Source organism: Coturnix japonica, chromosome 3 (genome assembly GCF_054131305.1).
Source record: "Coturnix japonica strain WE chromosome 3, WE-NBRP24, whole genome shotgun sequence".
NCBI lineage: Eukaryota > Metazoa > Chordata > Aves > Galliformes > Phasianidae > Coturnix > Coturnix japonica.
The window spans coordinates 95,944,864-95,968,520 of NC_140665.1; the positions used below are offsets into that span (position 1 = coordinate 95,944,864).

The 23,657-nt window shown below is 45.1% G+C and overlaps 1 protein-coding gene across 28 annotated transcripts in view; it reads right to left on the reverse strand.

The window, feature by feature from the left end:
- PUM2 (pumilio RNA binding family member 2) overlaps positions 1–19,114 on the reverse strand; it is a 59,805-nt gene extending 40,691 nt beyond the window's left edge. For 19 of the 28 annotated variants that reach the window (XR_014944278.1, XR_014944277.1, XR_014944276.1 and 16 more), the window contains exons 1-4: positions 18,974–19,108; positions 5,267–5,335; positions 762–867; positions 300–487 (exon numbers count right to left, since the gene is read on the reverse strand). Coding sequence is in view for 18 of the 28 variants with exons in the window: in XM_085542246.1 (XP_085398372.1) it covers positions 300–487; positions 762–867; positions 5,267–5,317 (345 nt within the window). In the remaining 10 variants the exon portion in view is untranslated. Of the gene's footprint in view, positions 1–299; positions 488–761; positions 868–5,266; positions 5,336–8,076; positions 8,132–18,335; positions 18,476–18,772; positions 18,862–18,973 lie in introns of those variants that run through there. The other 9 variants (XM_085542254.1, XM_085542253.1, XM_085542252.1 and 6 more) reach the window with 4 other exon arrangements.
- Between the last annotated feature and the right edge of the window lie 4,543 nt (positions 19,115–23,657).

Genomic DNA, 23,657 nt, shown 5'->3' on the forward strand with positions numbered 1-23,657 from the left:
AAAAGAAGTACAATATGTATTTTAACTTATCTGTGACCTTTTCCCTCCTCTCTCTAGAGGCATTAGGAAAGTACTGTTTATAATGCAGCTATTTAGTCAAGATTCCCAAACTACTTCCCTCTGTCCTCCTTAGCCCCCTCCAACTGAGGAAGACAGGCAGATAGCAACTACTTATTATATTTATTTCCTAAAGAGAAGAGGAAAAAAAAACCTGGACAAATCACATATAAAATATAGCCATGTAAATCACTATGACTACAGCACGTGACTACGTAAGCTTAGCATGCTGCATTACTTACAAAAGCTCCTTTCCTAAACCGGGAATCCAATTTATCAGCTGGAGAGGAACTTAACACATATTCTACCATGCTCACTCCAAGGCCACCACTTTCTGATCGTGGAGACAATACAGCATTTACTTCACTGTTTCCATGAAAACCCTGTCCAGGCTTTCTCTGTACCATAATAGGCTGGGACATAGAATGGTCTGTTAAAAGAAACAAAAATATCACAGATACAACTTGTAATACTTCTGCATTTCATTACAGGTGAGATATAAAACAAACTGAAAAAGAAATTAATTCAAAATCCCACTTTCCAAAAGTGTTATTAACATGCAACCACCAATGCTATATACATTTTTACAATGAAAACAAAAGTAAAACCAAATTCACCACACAACTAACATGCAGTATTCTGCTTTACTTTAATATCATGTACCAAGTCATCAATTTCTCAGTATGTATCTATTCATCACTTACGAGGAGTTCCCCATGCAGTCTCTCTCCACTCATCACCAAGGAATATCCCTTTTTGTCCATCTTTTGCTGAATCATCAGGTTCCCAAAACTTTTTGGCAGGTAAAAGCTGTGTAAGAACAGAAAATTATGTTTAACAATATGATCACAAATAGGCAAAAAATTAACAATACAGTTAAGATGATGGGCAACTTGTTTTATGGTCAGCTTTACATAAGAAAGCACATGTAGTCGAGGAATAATTAAAGCAGCCAAAGTTGTTACTGAAGCTGATGATGCACTAAAAATTTGCTCAAATGACTGCAACAAGGAGGATTCTGAAGTTACAAGGAAGAGATACAGAATACATAACCAGTTACGACAGAAAGCTCAACAGACAATCCTCTCAGAACCTCTGAACTATTCACTGCCTCCTCATTGTGGCTCAGAAGCTGGGCCTTTAACCAGCACCATTGTGAGAAACAGGAACAAAGGAGTTACGTTCCAAACCTCAGCAAGTAACTGACTGCACTGTGACAAGTCAGCTCCTTCAGACCACGTGGATCTCCTGATTATAAACTGGTGACCATCCAATTTGAAGTTTCAAGTACCAGTCATTTAATACAGCTCTACGATTCTATTCATGACTATTTCCAAAGCAAATTTTCAGGTCAAATCAGTATCAGAATAATTTCTTCTACTGCCTTCAAGACCAGAAGACATGGAAAGGCATGGAGGTACTGGAGCAGGTCCAGAGAAGGGCAACGAGGCTTGTGAAGGGCTTGGAGAATCAGTCCTACAAGGATAGACTGAGGAAGCTGGGACTGTTTAGTCTGGGGAAAAGGAGGCTGAGGGGAGACCTTATCGCCCTCTTCCAGTACCTGAAAGGTGCTTACAGTGAGAGTGGGGCAGGTCTCTTCTCACTAGTGAAAAGTGACAGGATGAGGGGAAATGGCCTCAAGTTGCGCCAGGGCAAGTTTAGGTTGGATATTAGGAAGAACTTCTTTACAGAAAGGGTACTTAGGTACTGGAATAGGCTCCCCAGGGAGGTGGTTGAATCACCATCCTTGGTTGTGTTTAAGAGCCGTTTGGGTGTGGTACTTAGGGATATGATTTAGTGTAGGGTTGTTAGAGTTAGGGTTTTGGTTAGGCTGCGGTTGGACTTGATGATCTTCAAGGTCTTTTCCAATCTGGGTAATTCTATGATTCTATGATACGTTTACCTTGAAATAGAGCTTTTATTTATTTAGTTAGTTTAATCGCACTATCAGACAGATGATCGGATGAAGCAGTGGTTAACAAAGTAAAGCTTCCAAATAAACATAATGCATCACCTACACCTCAGGAGGCTACAGTTAAAGCCGAACAGATTCATGGAGTCATTTTTGATTAAATTTTACACAACCAAGAAGTCCCTCAACTATCCAGAGAAACTGACGTTCTTAAAGATTATAATTTCTGCCTTCCTATGGAGGAGGGACCTGGATTTTTAGGCTTTTTGTCTTTTTTTAATTGTTTTTAAAGAGAGCGTTGATGGGTTGACATACTATACCCATTCAAAGGGATTGTTTAGCTATTGGATTGCCATATAAAGAAGCAGCTGTCAATTATTTCATTGTAGAACTCAAAAAATATGTTTAAAAAACAAACAAACCCAGCAGTAACTATAACCATCTTGCCCTCTGCTCACATGCCTGGTGCTCAATACTTTAATCTAGTAACCAGTAGTTCAAAAGAAGCTTTCCCCAAATGCATCCATTTTGAACTCAAAATAAGAGTGCCGTATTTCTCACTAAGCTCTTCCAACATTACGCTTGAGTGTCTTCTTCACTATCAGCCCTGCTCCCTTTTATGTCTCTGTTGGATAAACAGAGCTCCTTTCTACACACAGATAATAACCAATTATGTTAAAAATAACTCTTAACCAGCCCTAATGAGTTATTACACAGTCTCAATTACTGGGTCTTAACAACTTTTTTTCCCCAAGATCAGAAGTTATTACTATGTAGCTTACTACAAATTCTCCAAATTAAGTTTTGAGATCAGAAATCGTAGAATAATAGAATTACCCAGGTTGAAAAAGACCTCAAAGATTATCAAGTCCAACCACAGCCCAATCATAGTACCTCAACTCTAACAACTCTCTGCTAAATCATATCCCTGAGCACCACATCCAAACGGCTCTTAAACATATCGTCCCTACAACAAAATCTATATGAACTCTGATCTCCACTTCTCTAAGAACAGATGTCACCAAATATACTTATCTTACATTCTGTTTGACAATTAATTTTATGTATGGCTGTATGAGGTCAAAGGGTCCTGGAGCCCTGAATGCCAGCCCTGAAATAGGAAACAGCACATGCCCAAAGAGAAATAGCAACACGTGTCAGTATGTCTTCAGAATATCACCCTGACCATGAGAGTCGTGATTGTTGTTGAAAGTTGGAGCAAGAAGCAGCATCTGCATTTAACCATCTAAGATCTACAATCATAGGTGATCTTTTCAGAAAGATGCCTGCAGAACAGCAGATCTCCTGCTAACACAGCTCTGGTTCACTTCTTTACAGAATAAATTAGCAGAGAATTAAAAGATGGGAAGAGATCGAGGATCACTCCGTGGAACAACACATCGGGCTCATGTTCTGCAGTCCCAGAACTGGCTACTGATGCACAGCGGGCTCAGTTCAGACACAGGCCTCAACAAAAAGACTTCCAGTATGTATCCTTCCCCAAATACTTGCATCAGGATTCGTGTGCAATCTTCACTTCAGCAGTGATGTGAGAAATAAGGTCTAATAGCCTCTTGATGTCGAGAAATGTTGAATCCCAGTGGGGGAATGGGGGGAAACAGACCAAGAAGGGTAAAAGAATTACATGGACAAGGAATGAATTTCAGTTCAGAAAAAAAAAAATTAACAAAGAAAAATTGAGGAAGAAGACTATTTCCCAACAGCTGGAAGCACATCATTTAAAATGGTCCCTTCAAACCTTCTGAAGTAGGCAGATGGAAGCACTTAAGAATGCACAACTACCAGTTCTGTTTACATGGGTATTCATGAGGATATGGGAAGGCTACTAGTATATACAAAAAGAAGGTCAGAACAGTCTGCATTGAGTTTCATGCACTAAAGCACTGCTGTGAAACACTCAGTAACACAAAAATTACAATGTCAAGTAAGGTATCTGAACACACCTGAAATCAAGGTACTTGAAAGACAACAGGAAATGGTTTTAAGTTAAAGGAGAGAAGAACTGGGTTGGATGTCAGGGGGAAGTTCTTTATAGAGAGTGGGGAGGTGCTGAACAGCTGCCAGAGAGGCTGCGGATGTGTGGATGTCCCATCCCTGAAGGTGTTCAAGGCCAGGGTGGATGGGGCCCAGGGCAGCCTGGCCTAGTATTAAACATGGAGGTTGGTGGCCCTGCCTGTGGTGGGGAAGGAGCTTCGTGATCCTTGGGGTCTCTTCCAACCTGGGCCATTCATTCTGTAATTCTATGGAAGATGCTACTGAAAGGTGTATAACTGGGCTCATAACTTGGGGGGGCACAATACAGTGCCCATTCCTGATACAAGATTACCATAAAAGAACTCCTTTTTTCTTAAAAAACAAACCAAACCAAACTCAAAATTATTTAAAATATTTAAAATTATTTAAATAGAAGTCTTCACAGCTCTGCAGAATTCGTTAAATGCTTCATTTAAGTAAGAAAAGATCAAACACGAATAGCAACTTGTCAGCCAACAAGTGTTGAGCAACTAAACAACATTTGTTTTTTGTCAATAAGTTCCAGTTTCCCTTGAGCATGTAATCATGTAATCTTGTCATTATGCTTTAAAAATTAAGAAGAAATATTGTCAGCGGTTCCATTATAAAAAAGCTTTATTAACATCCAGCAAAACAAACGGCTCATTATTTGAAACCTTTAAGTCATGTGAATTTATCCCACTATTACGTCCTTCCAAGGCAAATAACACTAAGGGATGTTGATTACTTTTAAAACAGTTCAGGTCTTCCAAAGACAGCTCCCAAAGTCATCGTCTATGATGTCCAATCTTCAGAAGTACACTGACAATGGGAATGAATAACACAACTCCTCCCCATTGAGATAAGTTATGTAACAACCCTACTACTCCTGGTTATAATGCTATTTTAAGGAGTAATCAATATCTCTTTTCTGGAGCCCAAATCCTTAGCAGTTCCTAGCATCCTTGCTTTGTTAGGGGCGGCAGCTGTTGCACTCATTTAGACAGTGACCATGAAAACATGCTTCATTTCATAGAACTGCACAAGATTTTGAAGAAATTACATGGTTGCTTCCCCCAAGAGTATCAGTCATCTGACAAGAGTGTAGTAACAACATAGTGACCGAGCATCCCGTGTTCTCACAAGCCACTCAGATCCTCAGTGGCCTGACAAATCAATTTGCTCTTACAAGAAACTCTTTACTCAGCTTGGTATCATTTGTAACTCTAAAACTGCATCAACATTTCCACAACTCCAACTGGATTTTCAGTCCTCGGTAATTACCTCTCCCATTCCCCGAGATTCTAGGGCAAGAGCTTGAAACTCATGATTCATCTCATCCACAGATCGAACCTGCAGGAGGAAAAACAAAACAGTGATCAGCTACACAGTCCAATATATTTTCCACAAGTTTGTAATAATCCATATTTTAACAATTGAGCACATAAAGAAAACTGCTAATGAAAGTAGGTTGAACATGAGTTTGGGGAATGGACTCATTTGTTAACTACCGAGTTAATGAACCATTCTAATAACGTGAAGAAACCCCATGGAAAAAAATTAATGATCAACTTTGTATATCCAGGTAGAGGCCACCTGCCATGGAAACGATGACCAATGTTGTATTGTCAGTAAATACAAAGTGAAATACAAGAACTGAACATACACTTGAGAAAGGAGATGACTGACTGCTTACAGTGTTACTGAGTACACACAGCAGCAAGCCAAGGAAAGCTCACTGGAGAAGTCACAAAAGCTCCTCATAGCAGTAATGGGCTGCTATCACAACTTAGAGGCTGACTGCTACGTCACCATTTCTCTCACCTTCCACCAGGAAACATTTGTTTGAATACAGAAGTTATGTTACAAAAGCGAAGATTGCTGCAAAAAGCATCCTCCTTCCCCATGGCACGTATAATTAAGATGGGTACAAAGCCAATTCAGAACAGTTTCAATGAGAGTAAATTCAGTTTCACAGCAAATTACGACAAAAAATCAGCCTTGTGACCTTTTATCCAGTGATACTGCTATTGAAGTCAATTAAGGCGGATTTTATTCATTTAAGCACCGCAATCAGATTGTTGTGTATCTTCAATAAAGCCCAACACGTTTTTCATGTGAATCAAAAATCAGGTTGAAATCTATGTGAAACACTCTCTGCTTTCATTAACTCAGTGGGATAACCCCATCTTTGTGCAACCACACATTTGTCTGAATACAAATACTCCCAAATCTCTACAAAAAGACGATCCACGAAGCAGGGAATGGCACAGCTCACTCTTCTGCTCCCAACTTTTAGGGCAACTGCTGGAAATTGGAGCTCTTCTGAAACTATAAATGAATTTCAGTATGCTGAACTTTCATTTTGCTCACTCCCTCCTTTCTTACAAGCATGAAATTGAAGTTAGTGTTATCTACTGTTACCAGCAGCAGAAAACATAGTGGTCCTACAGCTGCAGCAAAGGGTCTCAGTTTTGTTTCCCATCAAACGCAGCAGCCCACAAAATACTCTCCTGGATCATGAATACAGGTTAGATGAGCTTATAGCCTGAAGAAAATACAGGCAGCACCAATAGGTGCAGAAGCCCTGCTTTGCTCTGGCTTACCCTGATCCCTACAACAGAAGCAAACACCTGTGGTGCTGGGAATCCAGCATGATGCTCCACATACAGACAGCCCCGTCCCCCACCATCACTCTGAAGGCTCTCTCTCCATTTTCCAGCTCCCTGCTTTTGGAATCAGCTGCTAGATGTGATCTGTTTTCAGAAGCTGAAAGCAAATAAGCATTTCCTACTATGGTTCCATTTTCAAGGCCAGGCTGGACAGGGCTGTGAGCAACCTGGTCTAGCCGAGGTGTCTTTGCCTATAGCAGAGGGCTGGAACTACATCCTCTTAAAGGTCCCTTCCAACCCAAACCCTTCCATGATCCTGTGATATTTCCGATAATGCACAAGCACATGAACTGGGAGGAATATCAGCTCTCATATGCTGCTGTTATAAGGTTACGTGCCAACACTGTGAAAGGGGGAAAAGTTCAGGGATACTCTTCAACAGCTCCTTTTCCCCTGCCACAGAAATCCGATACAACATACCAGCACACACTGGTCCATTATTCATCACAGTGTTAAGCGTGGGGTTCTGACAAAGACCAAAAATAGTAGTGTTTTTTGTTTTCTTTTTAATATAGACTTAATATTCCCTTTATCTCCCCCTCTCTACAATGTACAACATATTTTACACCTAAACATCCACACAAAAGCTTTCCTTTATATCAGGACTCCCAGAGCAGGTATCTCATTTCTACACTGTTCCTCTACTGCCCTGCATTGCACCCACCAGGCAGCCCTCAGTCCTGGAAGCCACTGGATTCAAGCAGTAAGTCGAGCTGATGCTGGAGGTAAAAAGGTCAGGAGAGCTCCTGCTGAAAGTAATTGCCACTTCTGGAATCCAGGTATGTGCTTATGGCAATCTTCACTTTGCTGGCAAATTAAACTGGTTTAAGAGCACGGCAATGGCTGTACTTTGAAACACAGTGTGCTGCAGTTCTGCCAGCCCTCCAGTTGGGTTCAACACAGCCCAGTTTTCTTGGGCAGACACTTGACTACGTACATAAAAGCTCATTTAACATTTCAGAGGGGCAGTAGGCTCGAAATTAATGAAGAAAAATATTTTACTAGAAATTAAAACTTTAGACAAATCTAGTAGAGATTTATAGCAAAGAATAAGGGAATAGTATGCAATAAGCCTAAACTGCAAGTCTAATGGCCTTTATTATCAAATCCTGTAGTTCAGAGCTGTATAGTTTTCTAATCCAGTATATTCTGCCAAATTTCCCAGCTTCCTTACTCAGACACCAGACAATCACGTGTCTGGATAACAAAAGCTCTTCAGCAGCCAAGTACACAACTCATGCAGTCAATAAGGGAACACTGCATATAGGTTAATTACAAATCACACTTTGAGAACACGTGGTGTTTGTTTGATTAAAGCAGCCTTTGGCTGGACGCATCTAAAAAGAAAACTATTTTCTATTATCTATTAGCTTTCATACTACACATTTCTTAACACACTCAGCTGCTCTGTCAGAAACAAACCTGTCAGCCCAGCTCAGCCACCGCTGGCTCATAGTGCTCCTCACAGTGCAAGTTTCAGACCTGATGAGAACAGCAGAGTGAATAAAAATGGAAGGCTTCAAAGCAGCACGTCTGTCTCATGTCGTAAAGTGACCAGTGCTGTTCAGCATCTTTACCAGTGACCCAGTGACCAGGGGCCTGGACAGGCTTGAAAAGCAGGTGCCCATGTGAACATAATGAGGTCTGACAAGGCCAAGTGCAAGGTGCTGCACTTGAATTGGAGTAATCCCATGTATGAATACACAGACTGGGAGAAAAGCTGAGAGGAGTCCTGCAGAGACTTGTGTGTTCTGGACAACCAGAATCTTGATGCAAGCCAACAGCGTGTGCCTGCATCCCAGAATGCCAACAGTACCCTGGGCTGCACCAGCAGAGGGGGCTGCAGTGGGGAGAGGGATGGGATTGTCCCACTGACCCTCTGCTCTGCCTCTGTGGAGCTCCATCAGCAGTAATGTGTCCAGGTCTGGGGCCCTCAGTACAGTAAGGATCAGAGCTGCTGAAGTGGGTCCAGGAGAGCCACAAGCACAATGGGCTTGAAGAAGGGCTGGAACATCACTCTTAAGGGCTTAACATACCACAGAAGGGCTGGAACATCTCTCTTAGAAAGAAAAGTTGAGAGAACTAGGCTTGTTCAGCTTGGAGTCGGTCCTGGGGAGACCTCACTGAGACCTTCTTGTACCTGAAGGGAACTTACCGACAGGAGGGAGAGCAATTCTTTACATGGTCCAACAGTGATAAGACAAAGAGCAATGCCCATAAAAGAGGAGATCTAGATGAAATACCAGGATGAATCTGTTAGTTGCACAAACCAAGTCTAACAGCACACCACCTCCCTGCAAGAGGCAGAGGAAACATCTTTCCACCCGCTTCAATCCCATCTGGTGGTTGCAGAGGTCAGCACCATTCAGAAACCTCGGGTTCTCTTCCTGGCTGCCAAGTGAAACATGCTCCAGGAAACACAGCATAGCACTCACTCCTCACAAATAACTCTCCTGCCACTGACAAGCTGCTCTCTTCCATGCAGACTTTAACACTCACCTTCCCATCCAACAAGCACAGCTCAGAGAGTGGCAGCTGGTACAAGCCTTCCTAAACTACTTTCAGATGTCCTAAAGCCCAGAACTTTAATCCCTACAGTCAAAAACAGGCAGAACTACCAGCCTAACCATGACTTATAACTATTTACTTACTGTTTGCTCCATTTGAAGCAGTATATTCCAACATATGCAAGCACATATAATAAACATCAAAATTTGAGCTCAATCTAACTCTGCTTACTATTCAATTGGTGTTGATTGCTTAATACATGCATGTCACAAGCTTAATTTTTTGCATTTTAAATATCAGCACTTTTCTTGGTAAGCTGGACAAGTAGCATCACCTTTCTGTAACACAGCAGCAAGTTCTACAAGTGATGCAACAGCAACTGCAGGGAACTCGTGAGATGTTTCCAACCATCAGTGTTTAATTCCATATTAACAAGCTCTGTTAGCAGAAATTAACACCATGCAGCTTAGGAAGCGTGATGCTATTACATCGCTGCACTGTTTATGACACCAGCCTTCATTATCTTGTAGTTATCTTTCATCTTGAAGAAGTTAAAAAATGAACTATATGCTACAGAAAACTTAAACTTTGCCTACTGTGAAAATGAAAACTAGACAGAAAATTCATCTGTGTAAGAACTAGAGACAACTTACATAATATAGTGCTATATTTCATTAACTGTTACTACTTCCTTCTAACAAAGAGACTATAACCTTTATTAAATGCAGTTGATAATCAAAGAATCACAGAACGGCTCAGGTTGGAAGGGACCTCAAAGATCATGAAGCTCCAACCCCCAACCTGCCACATGCAGGGCCACCAACCTCCATATCCAATACCAGCCCAGGGCCCCATCCAACCTGGCCTTGAACACCTCCAGGGATGGACGGGGCATCCACAACCTCCCTGGGCAGCTGTTCCAGCACCTCACCACTCTCTGTAAAGAACTTCTCCCCCTGACACCAAACCCAAATCTTCCCTCCTTCAACTTTAAACCATTTCCCCTTGTTCTGCCATTATCTACCCTTGTAAAGAGTCTGCTCCACTCCTGTTTGTAGGCTCCCTTTAGGTACCGGAAGGCTGCAATGAGGTCTATATAATGAGGCTTATATAAGGAGGTCAATAATGGATGAGAACAAATAAAACACACCTAGAATAAAGTAAAACTTTAGGGGCAGTGCAGGGTGGTGAGTGCTCTCACAGTCCTTACCCCAACCATGAGCCTTTTCTCATCACATTTCCTCCCCCTGTTTATTTGGGGAGGAGGATTGAGAGAACAGAGTGGAGTTTAATTGGTGTTAAACCACATGTTGTCCAGGAGGGTTCTGGTGCTAGAGATAAAGGGATCTGCCCAATTCTTAGGTGGGGACTTGAATCACACTGGACTATGAAGAGGAGGTTACGCAGACAACACAAAACCATGTTTGTTCCAACGCATTTTAAGAGTCACTATAGGCAAGAGCACGTTTTCTACTTTATCTGTCTCCAGCAGAGAAACGCACTTAAAGAAACTACCGTTATCAATCCTTTCAGCTGTTTTCTAAGGATGTTCTCTTTGGGCAACACACCTACTGAAACCAGCAATAGACTTCTACAGTCACAGGGTATTGGCAGGATACCCTGCATTGGAATGGACCCTCAGTGATCACTGAGCCCAACTCCTGGCTCTACCCAGGACCACCCAACATTCAAACCCTGTCTCTGAGTGCATTGCCCCAGTGTTAGTTGAAGGCTCACTGCTCTGCCCTGAGGAGCCTTCCAGCACTCAAACATTCCCTCCCTTACCTGAAGTCCAACCATAGGCTGCCCTGATGCAGCTCCATGCCATTCCCCTAGGTCCCTGCCATCGTAGTTAAGGTACCTATCCCACAGACTACATACTCCAAACTGCTCAAAATACAAGTCAGATATCTGCAAATTCAGCACTCTCATTTTCTTCTCTCTAGTTAAGGAAATACACAAAGGGTTTCTTTAATAGGATAGTGGTGAGGTCCTGGAACAGGCTGCCCAGGGAGGTTGGATGCCCCATCCCTGGAGGTGTTCAGGTTGGATGGGGCCCTGGGCAGCCTGGTCTAGTAAACATGGAAGTTTGGTGGCCCTGCCAGGCAGGGGGGTTGGAACTTCATGATCCTTGAGGTCCCTTCCAACCCGGGTCATTCTGTGATTGTGAGTTCTGAACGTCTTTCTATTAAATTTTGTGTCATAAAATAAAAACAATAAAACAAAAAGTCAATTTTAGCTATTTTCAATAAAAGAGATGGGAACAACAGTTACCTCTTTCCTACTGGGAAAGTTTCAAGGCAGAACTGTGGCAGTCACAAGCCACTAATCTGGTGAGGTCTCAACTGCAAGACATTGACATTCGGTTTCTCTTTCTTCTCTTTTTAGCGCACAAGAAATCAACACCTTAAAACTCACCCCCAAGAACCTCAGACTCGCTGCAGACTACAATTCTAATTATGTGGATCTAAGCGTTACCGTAGTATACACCTACTGAATAGAAACACTGCAAAATGCACAGAGACTGCACTTGTAATGAAGTTATCACAGGATCTGTTCACTGCAGAAACTGAAATCGATGATCTCCAGAGCAGCTTCATAGATTGATGTATTTTATGGGGAGAAGGCAGCATCGACGAGCTAACACCCAGCCAGGGCTCCAAACATGATGGTATTCATGTACTGTGCAGTTGTTTAGCACTCAAAGAATTCTTCAATATCTGTTCATGGAAGCCTTCTGAAACAGTATAGATACAGAATCACAGAATTATCAAGGTTGGAAAAGACCTAGAAGATCATCTAGTGCAACCATTACAAGTACTTCCCAGCTAAATCATATTCCTCAACACAACATCCAAACGTTTCTTGAACACTCCCATGGTCGGTGACTCCACCCCCTCCCTGGGCAGTGCATTCCAATGCCTGACTACCCTTTCCGAGAGGTAATACTTCCTAATGTCCAGCCTGAATCTCCCCAGGCGCAGCTTAAAACCATTCCCTCTAGTTCAACCATTGATTACACGAGAGAAGAGGCCAACCCCCAGCTCACTACAACCACCCTTCAGGAAGTTATAGAGAGATACATATTGAAAAATTCAACCTTTATTTTTAAAGTTAGGAAATGCAGGAATACGGTCTGCAAGATCACTTAGATTTCTAGGGATGGTTTCAAGTGCATTCTATAAATGGACCAACAAATGATTCAGGAAATGTGACTCCCACTCGAGGGTCAGGAAATAGATTATGTTGTTCCCAACTGGAACGATGAGATGATCTTCCAAGGGCTGTCTACATGACCATAAAGTCTCATATGGGAAAATTATTTCCCCATTTCCATTGCACAAACGTATCTTATTTGAACAACAGAAACAACTTTATTGTATAAAATCAAGGCAAAGTTTTTGCTAGCAATTGTCCGTTTTATACCAGAGGCAACAATGCTAAATATCTGCACATTTTATTCAATTAATAACACCCATGCACTTATTTTGTGGCTGCATGAATTCTAACAGATTCCCATACAAATAACAATGAATACTCACACAAACTGACCTATAGATTTTCTCCACTGTACCACACCAATGCTAAAAAGCCCCTGAACCCAGTGAACTTCTAAGCTCTCTGCATCCCTCTCCCCTAAGGACTTGTGTGTCAGCAGCTACTAAGTCCATACATTGCACCAGAAATGAGCTGCAGCATCTGAAGCCTGAATAGTTGGGTGAAAACCGTTTATGTTCCACTGTGCACAGCATCACTCTCCTCAATGTGTCAAAAGACTGTGACAGTCCCAGCATTTCTCAGAGACAAAGAGGATCCAGCAGACCAAGCTGCAGGATTTCAGGGTTCTCACCATCAGTTCTCACCTTCTTTCTCTCCTTTACTGGGGGGAGAGCAGGGATATATAACCTCATATTCACATTCCTAACACAATGTGACTAAGTTTAGGAACTGTTTATACACCCTTGCTATGAGGAATGGTAGTAGATCATAGAATCACAGAATGGCCTGGGATGAAAAGGACTACAATGTTCATCTAGTTTCAGCCCACCTGCTATATGCAGGGTCACCAACCTGCAGAGCAGGCTGCCCAGAGCCACATCCAGCCTGGCCTTGAATGCCTGCAGGGATGGGGCATCCACAGCCTCCTTGGGCAAGACAGGGCAGACAAAGAAGAAGATGGAACAAACATTATGGAGAGCATCTCCCTGTTGTTCCTCTTCACTTCAACATCTGCAGCCCCATAGGGATGTTAACAAAAGGATGATGCCACAGCAGCTAGTGGTCTTCCCAAATGCAGTGCAATCAAAGAGCCTGCAGGGCTTTTAGGGGGTTGAGAGAGAGAGAAAAAGAAGTGAAAAGCTTGAGTGAGTCAGTGTGAAGTCCAAATCAACATTCATTAAGCCTCAGGACTACCATGGGATTCCTGCACTACCCATTCCATCCTTCCCTGCGCTGTGAGCAGCCTCTAGCACACCCATTGCTGGCTCACTTCTCCATTAGCTCTTAACAAGGACTCTCAAACATCCAATCTAACGTTGCTTTGCCTTATGCTTACCAAGATGCTCAGCTCTTCTGCAGACATTTCAGACGGCTTTCAAGAGACCCAAATAACATTTCCCTTTCTTCCCAGGAATTACTCCCTTGGAACTAATCAAGTATATTTATTAGCTTATTATTCTGACTCGCTTAGAAAGGATTTCTCAACTTCTACCAACTAATAGGAAGATCATTCAAAATCCACCAGTAATTGCAAGCGAGCTGACATTCCTCTCACAAACAAACTGCACACAACCACACGATTCACTTCCCTGTGAGGAGAGACTTAGGGAATTGGGTGTTTAGCCTTGAGAAAAGAAGGCTGAGAGGGGACTGGATCCAGGTTTATAAATACCTGAGGTGTGGGAGCCATAGTGGTGAGGCTGGTCTCTTTTCAGTAGTGCGTGGGGATAGGACTAGGGGTAATGGGATGAAAGGACAGCATAGGAAGTTCCGCACGAATGTGCGAAAGAACTTCTTTACAGTGAGGGTGATGGAGCACTGGAACAGGCTTCCAAGGGGGGTGGTGGAGTCTCCTTCTCTGGAGATATTCAAGACCCGCCTGGACGCCTTCCTGTGCGACGTGGTGTAGGGAGCCTGCTTTGGCAGGGGGGTTGGACTTGATGATCTCTAGAGGTCCCTTCCAACCCCTGCAATTCTGTGATTCTGTGATTCCATGTACCACCCAATGAGGCAGAACTCACCAATCTCCTGCTACAGAAAGGAAAACGCGGCTCTTCCACACTCTGCATTTCCCTTAACCTCTTCCTGAAGTCCTCAGGCTTATGCCAGTTTCTCGCCACAAAAGCAGCAGGGTTTCACACGAGTTAATCCCCAAAGCAAGGAGTTGTCATTTGCTGGAGATAAGGATGGATTCAGCTATTTTTACATGTAAAATCCCTGCTGTGTTTGAAAACTTACACTTCTTATTTTATTTTCTACACAGATTCAGTTCCTAATGGAATTCCAAGTCATGGGTCACTCCTCCTATTTATATCTAAAATGCATTTTTAAGTTGTTTTGGTAGTCTCATATTATGTGACTTCGTTCCGTGTGTTAAAAAATAACACCAAATCCAGAATTTTAAGATATGCCTAGATGACATATTGTGAACAACATTTCAGCATCTTCATTTTCACTTCTTAAAGAACTTTTGTTCTTTGCCAAGAGAGTGGTGAGGTGCTGAACCAGAGAGGTTGTGGATGTGCCGTCCATGGAGAAGTTCAAGGCCAGGTTGGATGGGGCCCTGAGCAGCCTGGTATTAAATGTGGAGGTTGCTGGCCCTGCCTGTAGTGGGGGTTTGGAGTTTCATGATCCTTGAGGTCCATTCAAGCCCACACCATTCTATGATTCTATATTATTTCTATTAATGTTCTTTGCCATCTCTCTACATGCATAAAAAACTGCATACATTCATCTATAGAGATGTTGTCTATGCAATACTTAGTGAGCACAATAGCGAGTGGTTCAACTCCTACCACAACCTGCATAAATCACAGTGTGACAGAACATCCATCCAGTACTTCACAGAATCACAGAATTGTAGGGGTTGGAAGGGACCTCTAGAGATCATCGAGTCCAACCCCCCTGCCAAAGCAGGCTCCCTACACCACGTCACACAGGTAGGCGTCCAGGCAGATCCTGAATATCTCCAGAGAAGGAGACTCCACCACCTCCCTGGGCAGCCTGTTCCAGTGCTCCGTCACCCTCACCATAAAGAATTTCTTCCGCACATTCGTGCGGAACTTCCTATGCTGTCCTTTCATCCCATTACCCCTAGTCCTATCCCCACACACTACTGAAAAGAGACCAGACTCACCACTATGGCTCCCACACCTCAGCTATTTATAAACCTGGATCAAGTCCCCTCTCAGCCTTCTTTTCTCAAGGCTAAACAGACCCAGTTCCCGAAGTCTCTCCTCATAGGGGAGATGCTCCAGGCCCTTCACCATCTTAGTGGCCCTCCGCTGGACTCTTTCCAAGAGATCCCTGTCTTTTGTACTGGGGAGCCCAGAACTGGACACAATAATAATAATACTTCTAACACTGCAGAAACACTACAAGAAGACAAAGAGCGGTTCCCCTGCACTCCCTCCCCAAATTACTAGAAAACACACATTCCATTCACGATATTATCTGCTGGAGGAATGAAGCCATGCTTTGAAAGACCCAGGCAATAATGAAGCCAGGGCTCTGCTTACAATGTACCTCTGCCTCCCACTGGGGATGGGAAGCAGGTGGCAGAGAGAAGCGTGAGAACTCGTGCAGTTGCCTGGATGTGAGGAAGGGATGGTAAGGGCAAAAGGAAAAACACAGCAACACAATAACATTGTTTCTTTAAAGCTGCAAGTGTAACAAGCAAAACTGGGTGCAACCTATTCCTTAGAGTTCTGGTAATAAGCAAATCCCTGCTCAAAGCACAACTATTGCTTTGCATGAACTCAAACCCAAGTGTGTGACAGACTTCTGATGGAAACCAGGCACTTACAGAGCTACAAAATGCTCACATACATTACAAGTCCAAATGGAGAACTGTGAGGATACTGCACGGTTTGATTTCTAACTGCTTTAAGCAAAGGAATATTATCTGACTTTGGATTACTGCAGGCTGTTATAAAGTAGCTCAGCTTACATGTATCCTTCTTAAAGCCATGGAGTCAACACAAACAGTTAGTGTTTCCATGAAAAACAAACACACCAACTACCCGATCATCTACAAGAGCACTGTGTCCCATGGGGCCCATTGAAGTAAAATCCACCTGCATTGTGATCCTGAGGGGACATGGGCAGGATGGGCACTGCAGTGATGGGGGTGGTGTCAGCAGTGCTCCCACCTGCACCAGGCCCTGCTTTCTTTTGCTCTGCTGCTCAGCACAAGTGTAAAGCCACTGTCTGATCTTCTACATTTGTAGACTATGAAATGAAACAGCGCAGAAAAAGCATTATCTGAAATGCATCTCATTCTTGCACGTCAGCTTCAGTTCTTCTTACTAACTTGGTACGCTATGTAAGATCCTAACAAAGGAATGGACATTAAACTTCCGCAGATGGTGCTGATGCATGTTTGGGTTTTCACGAGACAAAGATTTCAGGCTGAGATTAAAATGAACTTTGCCAAGTCGTTTTCGAAGCATTTAACTCCTGGCTCATAACAAGTTACAGGTGACAACCAGAGAAACCTCTCTGTGATATTCACAACTTCTGCAGGTAAAAACTACTTCTCCTTGGATACATGGTGATCTCCACATATATCTATTGGAACCAAAGTGCTATCAGCCTTGTAGTACGATTGAGGAACTAGGGAACTACAAATATAAACCCCCAAATCTCCTTTATGTGCTTTCCGTGGCAACAAGCTGCACGGCTTCCAGATACCTGAAAACAGACCTCAAAATAAAGTGGGTGAAAACTAAGAGTGAAGTCCAAGAGGGCAGCCTGACATTGCCTTCATTTCCATTGGGACTTGTGTGCATGGAGACCTGCAGCAAAAAGACAACTTCAGGACGAGGGGAAATGGCCTCAAGTTGCACCAGGGCATATTTAGGTTGGATATTAGGAAGAACTTCTTTACAGAAAGGGTAGTTAAGTACTGGAATAGGCTCCCCAGGGAGATGGTTGAATCGCCATCCCTGGGTGTGTTTAAGAGCTGTTTGGATGTGGTACTCAGGGATATGATTTAGTGGAGGGTTGTTAGGGTTCTGGTTAGGCTGCGGTTGGACTTGATGATCATCAAAGTCTTTTCCAACCTGGGTGATTCTATGATTCTCTGACTAAGGTCTATCAGCTGTGACTGACAGCTTCGGCAGCAACTCTGTGATGCAAGAGTTGCAATACCTTAAAACTGGATGGTAACTTCAGACCAAACAAACAAACACTGGATTATTCACATCAGTGTAACACATTGTTACACAAAGATCCACCACAGTCCTACATAACGTTTAACACACGGTTCCTCAGTGCACAGATAACTTCTCATTGCAACATGGGCACGTCCAACTTTTCCAGCCAACAGCCTCGTGCGGGAGCAACCACGACATCAGATACGGTTACAGTGACCTCAGCTCTGTGTCAACACCACAAATGTTGGGGAAAAACATTAAGTAGCGAAACGATACTACAGAAGTTAATAAAAAAAAGCTATTCCCAACTAATGCCGGAAAAATACCAACAACCCTATTTGAATCCTATATGCTTCCCTTGGTTTAACATCCGTGTATTAAGGTGCTCACTATCAAGCAGCTTCTCACAGGCATTTGCCTGCTGACCGCTGTGCTGGGCCAAATTCCAGATCCTGAACTCTCTGAACACTTGGGAGAGCTGTCAGGTGATTCGGTGCCGTTCCTGCACACACAACCCAACGTACAGAGCCGAATTCCCACCTCTCTCCTGCTCCACGCCTCCTTCTCCCACCAACACAACACGTCTGTGCTCACATGGCGCACACTGAGCTGCGGGTCACAGGGAGGTGGCAAATAATTCTGCATGTCGGTACAGCCGTATATATTGGCAATGCTTTGGCCCCAGAGATGGCTGAACGTACCAAAACAGCACGTTCTATCAATGAAAATGGGAACGTGAGGTGGTAAGTAGACATAAAACATATCGGTATGGCACACATCCGCAGCACACAGCCTCACCTCAACCGGGTGGCAACAAAGAGAAGAAAAGAGAAACTAAAAGAGATCTTCGAGCGCTTTGTTCGACGACAAGGCGGACGGGAAAAGTTTCCCTCGTTGTGCAGTGACCGACACGGCTCACACAGCGCAGGGAGCGGCGGACAAAGCCCCGCACGGCACCGGCCGGCAGAACGGGCACGGGGGGGTTGGGGGAGCGCAGTATCGCATCCCCACACGACGACGGCCGCCCGGCCCAAGTTGTGTTAGCGCTGCCGGCTCCGAACACAATTACAGCCCGAGCCCCGGCGGCGCGGAAGCAGCGCCAATCCGCCTCGTCCCGCCCTCCTTCCCGCCGCTCTCTCCGCTCATCACAAAGCGCCTCGCTCCGGCTCTCCCCGAACAAAGCCCCCGCCCCGCTCCCACCCGCCGCCCCTCCCGCCGTCGCCGCCCGCTCCCACCTCGGCGCCGCGAGCACACAAAGGCGGCCAGCCCGCCGCGCAGGCCCCGCGCCGCCCCGCCACAACATGGCCCCCCTCCCGCCCTCTCTCCGTCTCTCCCCTCCCTCGCCGCAGACAAAAGGGGGCTGGAGGAACGGGGGAAGGGGGCCGGCCCGCTCCCTCCCGCGGCCCAACGCCCCGCGCGGTGCCGCCGCTACTCACGGGCTGTCTGGCTGGCGGCGCCGTTCGCCGCGACGGAGCCGGAGCGGGCCGTGGGACACCGCCGGCCGCCCGCCGCCCCCCGCCGCTCGCTCGTGTCGGCTCGTCTCCTTCCGGCCTCCCCTCCCCCCCCTCGGCCGCGAGGGGCTCACAACAACATGGCGGGAGGGCGCGCGCGGAGGGAGAGGGACAGCGACAGCGCGGCCAAGCTCCCCCCGCCGCCACCGCCGCCGCTCGCCCCGGCCGCCGCCACAGCGCATGCGCGCCCCGCGCCGGGAGGAGGCGGGGAGGCGGCCTCCGGCACCTTCCGCCGCTCAGCGCGCATGCGCCGCCCGCCGTGTCCCTCAGAATCACAGAATGACCCGGGTTGGAAGAGACCTCAAGGATCGTGTAGTTCCAACCCCCCTGCCCGGCCGGGCCACCAAACACACACAGTTACTAGATCAGGTTGCCCAGGGCCCTGTCCAACCTGGCCTTGAACACCTCCAAGGACGGGGCCTCCCTGGGCAGCCTGTTCCAGGGCCTAACCACTCTTCTAGTGAAGAACTTCCCCCTAACATCCAACCTAAATCTTCCCTCTTTTAACTTAAAACCATTTCCCCGTGTCCTGCTATTGTCAGCCCTTTCAAACCCTCCTCCCCTCAGAGCGGCCGCTGCCACCGGGCACTGCGACGCTGCTTGTGCCCTTGGGTGCTGCGGCCGTTGCTTGTCAAGGAATGTTTTCAGCGTTATGGGAAGGGCTCGTCATTCATACAATAAACTGTAAATGCGTGGCCGGAGTTAGTAACACCGACTGGCTGATGTGCCTGGAGGTGGTGGCTGTGGGAGGGTTGAGTTCTTGCCTTCCCAGAGAGCATGCACCAGTACAGGCTGGGGGAAGACCTGCTGGAGAGGAGCTCTGCTGAGAGGGACCTGGGCGTCCTGGTGGACGACAGATTGACCATGAGCCATCAGTGTGCCCTTGTAGCCAAAAAAGCCAATGGCATACTGGGGTGTATTAAAAAGAGCATGTCCAGCAGGTCGAAGGAGGTGATCCTCCCCCTCTACTCTGCCCTGGTGAGGCCTCATCTGGAATATTGTGTCCAGTTCTGGGCTGGACACCTACCACCTTCAGGCTGCACAGCACTGCAGGTCCCAATTGATGACAGCTATCTGTCCACATTCCAGAGCAGGGCCCTGGAGTGGCAGAACATCCCCTGAGCACATCCCTTGTTACCTTCACGTCCACGAGAAGTGCTGACTCAGATGAATGCTTTGTGCGTTCACAGGAGCAGGTCCTGGTTTGATGAAGTTATTAATTATACCACACGCTGCATCTGGCAGCTCGTGCACAGTTCTGGATACCACTTTGTCAACAGACATACCCGTAATTAATTAAAAATACTGAAATACCACCTCCACAAGATTCATTGCTAAATGCATGGCTGTGGGACTCCCTTGGTATTTCATGTTTTAGGCCAGCAGTGGCTGTGATATTTAGGAGCGTGTACTGAGATGAGAGCTGTAGCCCAGTGCCTCAGCATCCCCTTCAGGCAGCCTCTCCCTGGGGCCTCACGCATTACTTACACGTTGTAGATTTTGCACAGAGGGACTTTCCCACCCACACATCCTTTTTCCTCACCTTTGCTTTACAAACACAGACTTTCCATGGTCATTCACTGCACTGACTCAGAGTCGCTTTGGCCTACACAGCCTGTTCATGAATGCAACTCCTGCTGCAGCATCTCCTTGCACTAATTCTGCCTGAAGCTCCACAGGCAAGTATATCTCGTGGAAGGGCTTTGCTAACGCTGCCCAGGAGTCAACTGAACACTCGTTTCACCAGTAAGACAGCTTTTGTCCCTGAGTCATTCACCTCCTCCTAATTGGCTGGGGTATAAACAAGGCTCAGAAACATACCTCAGAGTTGCAACAACCAGAGACAGCCATTGTAACAGGAGTGACTAATGACATCATTTCATGTATATAAATGGGAATAGCTGTGGAGTGGCAAAGTCAGAGATAACGCCAGCTGGTTTTCAGTTCTATGTTCATCTCATCCACAGCAGAGTGGCTATTGGCCCGTATCTTAAGAAAAAAGCTTTCTTGTCTCAACAGAAGTACCTTTTTCTTTCCTTTGGAGAAATGAGTTCCAGAAACTCTGTGTGCTAAGTGCAGATTGTGGCTCTTAAAACTGAGGATCGCCTATTGTATTCAGTACAAAGAATTAAACCTCGGAGATAAGCATTACATTGATTCTCACTCATTTCATACATTACAACGTAATGAGTAAAAACACTCTTATTTCTAATAGAAGGTAAAGAAGTTCAAAGAACTGTCCCAAGCAATGAAGTAATCACAAGAGCTCTTGAAAAAGAAGACAGTAATAGTCATTTGTTTTGTGCAAATTGTAACTAGGTTGCATAAAGTTTCGCCAGTGCAAATGATCTAGAATCTGCATCCGAACAAATTAGGAGCTGTAGTACCAAGCATAAACTAGAACAGATATCTGCAGCAGCACTTTGTGCTTCTATTACTTCTCTCTTCTCAGGTTCATCAGTGCCCCCTGCACTTATTGCTGACTGCAATACTCATCCTGCCACCTGCAGCAGGTTCTTCTGATAGGGACCGAAAGAAGCAGCTCTGCACTAAGTGGAGCTTACATAACTTAACATCTGTGGACTCCTGTTCTCATCTTTGCTCTTGTGTTGTGATTACTGGATTATATATTCTTGTTCTTACTGTGTAAAGAGGGCTGACCACAAGCAACTCAATGTGTCTGCATGACTGAACACATCATTTGAATACCAAAATACAGCACAAGCATATCAGCTCAGAGCTGGTAAAGGCCACCCTTCTGGCTTGCTGTTTTGCTGTGAAGACACACCCACTGGTAAGAAAGCAAAATATATTCTATGTCAAATGTGCCTTCAGAGCAATAAGGCACGGCACGGTGAGTATACAATGACTGAAAGAGACTCGAGAAGGACAATAAACAAAATGGTTGAGTGCTGTAACACTAAAAAGTAGGTGTCAAAGTTATGCGTGTATTGCATAAAGTGTTGCATAAATAGTGGCAGCGTGCTCATGCATATGTGGGCTTACCTTTAACTACATCTGCAGGCTTTACAGACTTTTAAGGTACCTCTGCTGTTTCAAATGTATTCCTCTTCCTAGGCAGTAACTTAAACACACAGCAAAACAAAACAGAAAAGCCACTGAGATTAAATAATGCATTTTCTGACACTGCAAAATGCTGTTTTGGAATCAGCTCTTCCCCTCTTGCAGTAGAGGACTCCTGCCTTCAGCTAATCTCCTATCTGGGCCCAACAGCCGCTGCTGCATCCACACCCCAAGCACAGGGGTGGGAGCCCAAAGGGTGACTGTGTCTGTAGCAGAAGGAAAAGGCAGGGTGAGAAGGAAGAGCAGCTCTTTGTTTTTCTGTGAATGTGGGGAGAAGCCACCATCCAGCCGGCTGTGCCTTTGCTGTTCTGTAACACTGGGGGCAAAGAGCTTTGCAAGTGGGAAGCAGAGATTAGCTGTTCAAAGTGGTGTCATTAATTCCCTTTCCCCTGGCACAGGAAAAATAGGTACCAGCCCACACACCCCAGAGCCTGAAGCTCGCTGTGCCTACTGGCTTCAGCTGGATCTAGACAGGAATCCAGTTCAGCTGGAAAACTTCTTCCTCCCCTCCCAATACGTCCTATTCGTGGATTGCAAAACAGGAAGTTTGTATGCACGAATAAAAGTCCCTATCCACTCAGTTTGGCTAAGGGGTGAAAACTGGAAGGCAGCATCCGTGGATTTATTAAATGGCATCTAAGAGAGCAGTATTACTTCAGAGGGATTCTGGAATATCATCATTATGCCATGAATTTGTCAGCTGACTGCAGCACCAACAAGGGCGATTAGGAAGCTGCAATCTGGGACCAGAATGAATCCTGCAAACCTTTAAGCACAGTCCTTTTCTTCATACAATCTCAAATAAAAATACCAAATGGAATTATAAGCTGGTAGGATTCTTTTCCCCTCTCCCACACATGCTTCCCCTGTAAGGCCCAAGAAAAGATGTGGTAATTCATTTCATCCTTTTATTCATATCTATTTATAACTTTAACCAAAGCTACAGATGGGAGCAATTACAGTATCAACACATCACTATCTTCCCAAGATCATTAGTTTTTCTATTGGCAAAGCTGTACGAGATGAAACATTAACTGCAAAAGATGTTCGTTACAGTTTCATAAAGCATCAGTCAGAGATATATAGCACAGCATCATCACCTATGTGATTTTTCCAGGCAAATGTGTGTTGTTTTCTTTTTTTTTCTCTTGACATTTGCCAGAGTCAAAGTGAGGTTATAATTAAATAGGCTGTTAAAATTAAACCCTTATCTTGGCTCTTGGAGAAGGTAGGCAGTAACAGACATGGAGACAGGATGAGCCCCTCTTATCTCTGCCTAAGCTTTTCCTAGGAAATCACCTCCTTGGTGCCCGGGTCCAGCCTGGAGCCCCTGGCACACCCATGCCCACCCCACACATGAAATGCTCTGGGCACATGGGGACAAAGCCTGCCCTTGCACTGTGCTTGGCTCTATGGACACCCCGCTCAGTGCTGGGGAACTGCAGTATGGACCCGTCCCACGTGTTGATGGCAGTAAGTGTGATGTAGGGATAAGCCTACCCCGCCCCACCCTGCACTTACAGCA